General features: G+C 52.3%; 1 protein-coding gene across 1 annotated transcript; it reads left to right on the forward strand.

The window, feature by feature from the left end:
- The first annotated feature begins 53 nt into the window (after nucleotides 1-53).
- On the forward strand, nucleotides 54-3,751 carry UCP3 (uncoupling protein 3). Its single transcript, XM_044450235.1, has 6 exons — nucleotides 54-192; nucleotides 1,016-1,226; nucleotides 1,730-1,927; nucleotides 2,030-2,131; nucleotides 3,051-3,231; nucleotides 3,637-3,751. Exons 1-6 carry the CDS (start codon nucleotides 67-69, stop codon nucleotides 3,749-3,751), a joined length of 933 nt encoding a protein of 310 aa, XP_044306170.1. The 5' UTR covers nucleotides 54-66.
- Nucleotides 3,752-6,575: the final 2,824 nt, after the last annotated feature.

Raw genomic sequence — 6,575 nt, forward strand, 5'->3', positions numbered from 1 at the left:
CCGAATGTAGGCTTCAGAGGGCGTTCCTCGTCCTGGGGCTGAAACTCCTCCATCAGCGAGAGCAGGATGGTCGGCCTGAAGCCCACCGACATCCCCCCGTCGGCCACCATCAAGTTTCTCAGTGCGGGGACGGCCGCATGCATTGCCGACCTGTGTACCTTCCCCCTGGACACGGCCAAAGTCAGGCTGCAGGTGAGCTTTGCCCGGGGCAGTGGCCGGCTTGCTGCCCGGCGGCTGTGCGGGGGAGGCAGGGCCAGGTGGGCCCCGGAAACCGCGCGGGTGGGTGGCCCGGCTGAGCACCTTTCAAGTAGAGCTGATGGGGCGTCTCAGTTGCCTCAGCACAAAAGCACCCACCAGAGGGAAGCTCCCAAGTTCTCCACGATAGCGGAGTCCACACAGAAGAACCTCATTCACCAAAAAGGACCATTTTGTGGATCAGCCCAAAGCCACGAGGGATCTAAGCCCCTGCACCAAGCAAAAATAGGCCCAGAATTAATCTGCGGCAGGAACGGGAATAAAATGTGGAGATCTTGGTAGCGGTACCCCATAAGGCATGAGGATATCAACAGACGTAGAGGCAGGGGATGTTTGGCCTCGACACTCCGCCCTGAGGGCACTGCAGGGCTAGCGAAATCCAAGGGTTTGTGTGAGGAAACAGGGTGGGATTTGCCAGGGCTGCAGCTTGTCATGGGCCACCCTGGGCACATTTTTAAATAGTGGGATACACATCCTAAAGCAATGCAGAATTAAAACCATTGCTACTGCAAGACATAGACTGTTTTAATATGTATTTCCTTTCTCTGGGGAACTCTGGGAACGGTAGCTTTCTGAGAGAGGCTCGGATAATCTTGCTCTGAAAACGTTTGGTACCTTCATCCAAATGCAGTTTCTAGGATGTTTGCTTTGGGGGTGGGCGTCTGCCAGGATAATTAACTGGCACAAAAACCCGATGCGTTTGTACTGGAGGTGCCTGGAGAACGGCTGTTACTCATTTCGATTGCAATTTCTTCTGCAGATTCAAGGAGAATCGAAAGCATCCAAGACAGTTAAGGATGTCAAGTACAAGGGGGTCTTCGGCACCATCACCACCATGGTGAAGATGGAGGGGCCCCGGAGCCTCTACAACGGGCTCGTGGCCGGCCTCCAGCGCCAGATGAGCTTCGCCTCCATCCGGATCGGGCTGTACGACTCCGTGAAGCAGTTCTACACGCCCAAGGGGTCAGAGAGTAGGTCAACTGCTCCACGTTCTGGCCGACGTCTCTCGTCAGCCGCTCCGGGTTCTGACGCAAGGCGCTTCCAGGCTGTCTCCTGACCAGGCGCTCCTGCCAGCCCCCCATCCTTGCCCACTGACCATCACTCTATTTAACTAGTCGCTGGACAGCCAGCAGTGAAATGACAGACGCTGGAACACGCTGTGCTTGAAATGCAACCTACACACCAAGCCGTAACAGGGAGCTGGGGCGGTGCTGGGATTCAGAGCACGGGACTGGGACTCAGGCGATCCGGGTTCTAGTCCCTGCTCAGCCCTGCGGCCAATTGGGTGGCTCTGGGCTAGGCACAGACCCTCAGCCTGGCCCACCTCACAGGGCTGTTGTTGTGAGGAGGAGTGAGACGGGGAGAATGGTGTGGGCTGCCTCGAGTTTCTTGAAAGGAAATGGTGGTGGCGGCGGCGGCAGAGGTGGCAGCGATGATGATGATGAGATCCTCTCTCCCTCTCTCCCTCCGCCAGATGCCAGCATCCTCACCCGGCTGCTTGCTGGCTGTACCACTGGCGCGATGGCTGTAACATGCGCCCAGCCCACCGATGTGGTGAAAGTGCGCTTCCAGGCACACATCAGAGTCGTCGGCGGGCCCAGGAAGTACAACGGGACCGTGGACGCCTACCGGACCATTGCGAGGGAGGAAGGCGTCAGAGGCCTCTGGAAAGGTACGGAGACCAGGCTCGCTCCCTCGCGGCGGCGTCCGGAGAGCTGCTGGGGTCCTGCGAGGGGATCCCCGCCGTGAGCCTCTCGCTTCCCCCGCTTTGCAGGGACGCTGCCCAACATCACCCGCAACGCCATCGTGAACTGCGGCGAGATGGTGACCTACGATCTCATCAAGGAGGCCTTGCTGAAATACCACCTGATGACAGGTACGGGGGCTCCCTGGCCCCAGCACTGGGAAGCGCTTCGACCTGCCCGTCCTGTAGTTTCGCAGTTTCTGAGTCTTTGGCCGAGTAGCTAATTCACACAGTCGTGAGATTCAGACTGGTGACTAGTTCCATCTGTAGGACTGAAACAAACAAGGCAACGTACACAGACTGGGGGTGAATTTATTTATTTAAAGCATTTATCTACCATCCTTCACTCAAAGTCCCAGGACGGTAGTTCAGTGACGTAAAGGTACAGCACCATACAGAACATAGGAGTCGCGAAGTATTTGCTGCTTCAGGGAGGGAACTGCTGAAAAAAGAAAACCAACAACAGGGGATGAAATGTCCAGGAACCTACGGGAAAAGCAAAGCAGCTGATAGCTGGTTTTGCAGGTCAGGACAATGCACAAAAGCGCCATCTTTGGAAAAGCAAACGCTTCTGGAAACGCTTCCCCACAGGCCTCATTAACAGGCGGTAAGGTAGTGTGGGATTTTGGGTTGTGGTCTCCCGGTGCTTGGTCCAGCCCCTGCGTGTTGAGCCTGGCCCACCTTTGGAACATGGCCTCCCAGAACCAAGGAAATGGAACTTGGTCCTCGGGTGCAGAGGTCTGGCTGCCCTGGGTTGAAGGAAGCTGGGAGAGTGTTTTGGGAACGAGAGTCCTAGAAGCAAGCGTGGAATCTGTGTAGGCTAAGCAAGCATCGGGGACAACGTCAGCTGACATGTAAGAACGGCTGTGCACGCTTTTACATGGGTGGCACCCACCCCAGTGAGACCCGCCCCACGGAAACGGAGAACCTGTCCCCTTTATACTGAAGGGAGTAATCCAGCGGAAACCAAATTTGTGCGTATCCAGAAAGCTCTCTCAGGCACGGGGGTTTTGGCTCCCTCAAGCCTTTAATCTCCCGGGTCCACCAACAGATAATTTCCCATGCCACTTTGTCGCTGCCTTCGGAGCCGGCTTCTGCGCGACGGTGGTGGCGTCTCCCGTGGATGTCGTCAAAACGAGATACATGAACTCCAGGCTGGGACAGTACAAGAACGCCCTGAGTTGTACGCTGACCATGGTAGTGGAAGAGGGCCCCACCGCTTTCTACAAAGGGTAGGCGAGGTTTCTTGCTGCTCTTCTGCCCTGGTGCAACCTGAACTCTGCCTCGCGATCTTCGCCTGGGATGAGAGCTCAGTCCGTGCTCTGCAGGGTCCCCCACTTTCAACTGCCCACCGAAAGGGTCGGGCGGGGAGCACCGGCGCCTCTTGGGCCCATCCAAGCAGGCAGGTTTTCCCACCATGTTAAACTCTGCCTTCCATTTCCATTTCAGCCATAGCGATCATTTTGGAACGTGCGTTTGCACATAGATGCTTGCAAATGAAACTGCTATAGAGGTGGACATCCCCGACTTTTGGGGATGCGGTTTCTCCATTTTGGCAATGCGCCGCCATTGCCAGTAACGAAGAGGCGTGTGGTCCCTCTCACTGGGTTTCTGGGGTGCTGCTTCTTCTTTTTCAGTTTCATTCCATCCTTCCTGCGGCTGGGATCATGGAACGTGGTGATGTTCGTGTCTTTTGAGCAGCTGAAAAGGCTGATGGTCCTGGCCCAGGCAGCCTGGGAATCCCCATCCTGAAGCCAGACCAAGTCTCTGTGACGTCTCTGTGACGGGAAGGTGAATCACGCCAGGGATTCCCCAAGAGAGATGCAGAAGAGGAAAACGGAAGAAGCAGCTCGGACGAGACGCTTTTATGAACTGTTCTTGTCATGGTGGCAGGAAGCGAATATCAATTATATTAATTGCTTCACTTTGGGCTGTATCGAGCCCCGACGATGCCTAACATTTAAAAAGGGAGACTTCAAAAAGCACCAACGAGGCCCGGCTGACAAAAAAACAGGAGGGATTTCAGGTGGACTCTTATGCACTTTAGCCCAGATTTGGAGATGCCAAAGGATTCTAAGGGACGGATAAATATTGGTACTTATATTCAGAGGTGAATCTGAGTAGTGCTGTACTTTGAAGTTTACACAGAAGGGGAGAAATTCGCTGGATCTTACTCCAGAAAAAGATGCACATAATTATGTTTATGTGGTTCAAAGACTGTCTATACTGCTTTCAATTTTTTTTTTAAACGGGCAAACCACAAAGTGGTTTGTCAGATAAAATCATGATCAACTTCAATAAAACCAGTCATTGAATCCATAAAGCAATTTTAAAAATCGTTATTATTCCTATTGCTATCTGCATATCTATTAGCTGATTCTAGTTGTGAACACTGGCATCATTCACAGTATTCAGGTTCCCCAAGTCTCTGTGTTGTCTGTGTGGTAACGAGGACATTCATGTCACGGCTGCCGATAAAGTGGGAGCAATCCCAGGCAACGGACAAGGGAAGGTCTCTCTCTCCTAAAGCAGCGATGCCTGACTTCTTTCCACCCATGAGTCAAATTCTGAACCAGGGAAAGCATAACCTGTATTTTTATGTGTGTAACAAGTAGGAAATGAGACCAAGGTTACAGTTCTATGCCTACTTCCTTGGGAGTAACCCCCATTTAATGCATTGGGCATACTTCTGAGTAAGCACGCAAGATCAGGCTAAAGGGTTCAGAGAGGATCACAACAGCAGCTGCAAAGCAACCTGCTGCATTGATTGCTCTTCTCAGGGATGGAGGAGGAACTGAAGGAACAGACTAAGGTTACATTTATGTATTTAAAGCTTTTATAGCCCGTCCATCTACTGGCATCTCGGGACAATTTACCACAGAAGACTCTGACCAGTTCCAATGTCTTAATTTAATAGATCTCTTTCAAAGGTAACTTCAGGACCCCCTAAAACGCTGCCAGTAGCATTTCACAATTGCAAACGCACAAGGGGGAGAGGAAGCACTAAAGCCGCGCCACCAGGAACAATTTTCCTAAAAGACCTGCAGGATTCAAGGAAATCTCCCCTGCTAGAGCTGGCTGGGATTTTTGGCTGGAATTTTTCCAAAATCCTCCCGAGTATTACGAGGAGGCAGCATCCCTCAGCAAAGCAAGCCAGAGTCTCTGCACAAGCAGTTGCTATGAGCAGCACAAACCTTCGTGGGACTACTCAGAAGTCAGTCCTTTACCCTACGCCCAGAGAAACAGAGCAGCTGGGCCGATGGAGTCAGGGCGGGGATTTGGGATAGCGGCAACCTGATGCCCCGCAGAGGTGGGCGAGCTGCAGGCTCACACCTCCACGGGCACCAGGTTGGGGACGGTCCACGAGGGCCTGGAAGGACGCAGCTCTCTGGGCCACCCCATTGGGCGGTTCTCGTCTCCTGATGGTGGGGAGCTTTTTGGCGGGTCTCCTGGGGGTCTGCACACTCAGCCCTGGCCCATGATTGGTTCGCCAGCGTGGCCTGAGAATAAGCAGCTTAGCAAGGGCCAACGGGGAGAGTTGCAGTTCGCCCTGTCCTCTTGCCACCTTGATGGGTGCGAACACAACACCCACCATCCCCGGCCAGCACATTTGGGGGCAGCAGCGTCAGGCAGGGCTGGAGAGACCTGCTTTCCTCGGTTTGCCCATAGACCGAACGGTGGATCTTGCATCCGCCCTGGCTCCGTTAACAGCACCGAAAAGAAAACCGGGTGCCATGCCGAGGTTTTAGATAATGCATAAATCATAAATGTGGGGAAATAGTCTCAAAATAACCGGTTGCGTTCGCACTCACGGCACCTCCCAGGGCAAAAGCTCCGAGAAGGAGAACTGCAGAGCTTCTGATGCAGAGATCTTAGTCATTGTTTGCTGTGCCAAACAGTTGCTGTTACTATTACACTGCATTTATACCCCGCCTCGTTTTCCTCTTTGGAGGAACTCAGGGCTGCACATAGTCCTCCTGTGTGCCCTCTTATCCACACAACAACCCTGTGAGGTAGGCGAGGCTGGCCCACAGTCCTCCAGTGAGCTTCATGGCTGAGTGGGGACTAGAACCCGGGTCTCCCAGAGCACCATCCAGCACTCTAACCACTTAGCCACATTGCCCCCGACATTAATAGCAGAACAAAGGCCTGCCTTACTCAATTTTTGAAAAAATAATATATGGCTCGACTTTATTTTTGCACAAGACAAGAATTTTGCAGCAATATTTGTCAGAGACTTTCCTCAAATTTCTCTCTAAACAGGCATAGGATTGGGCCCTAACAGAGAATCAGTTCTGATGATGTCCCATAAAAACCTCCATGCAGCTAAGGGTCTCTACCTTTGTTTTTGTCAACAAAGAAAAAGGAAGGGAAACATTAAATGCAGCCCTTTATGTTGACTGTTAAATTAAATTTTCATTCAGCATGTGTATTTACCTAACACTGTAAATAAATAAAAATATCAGCATTTTGAGCATACTCAGCTCTTACTGGGTTATTTTGGAGGAATTGTTATTAATTATTATGAATTGCATTTCAATACCACCGGTAGCTGAAGTTCTCTGGGCAGTTTACA

This window comes from Varanus komodoensis, unplaced genomic scaffold, assembly GCF_004798865.1.
Source record: "Varanus komodoensis strain SLA01 unplaced genomic scaffold, ASM479886v1 scaffold63, whole genome shotgun sequence".
Classification (NCBI taxonomy): domain Eukaryota; kingdom Metazoa; phylum Chordata; class Lepidosauria; order Squamata; family Varanidae; genus Varanus; species Varanus komodoensis.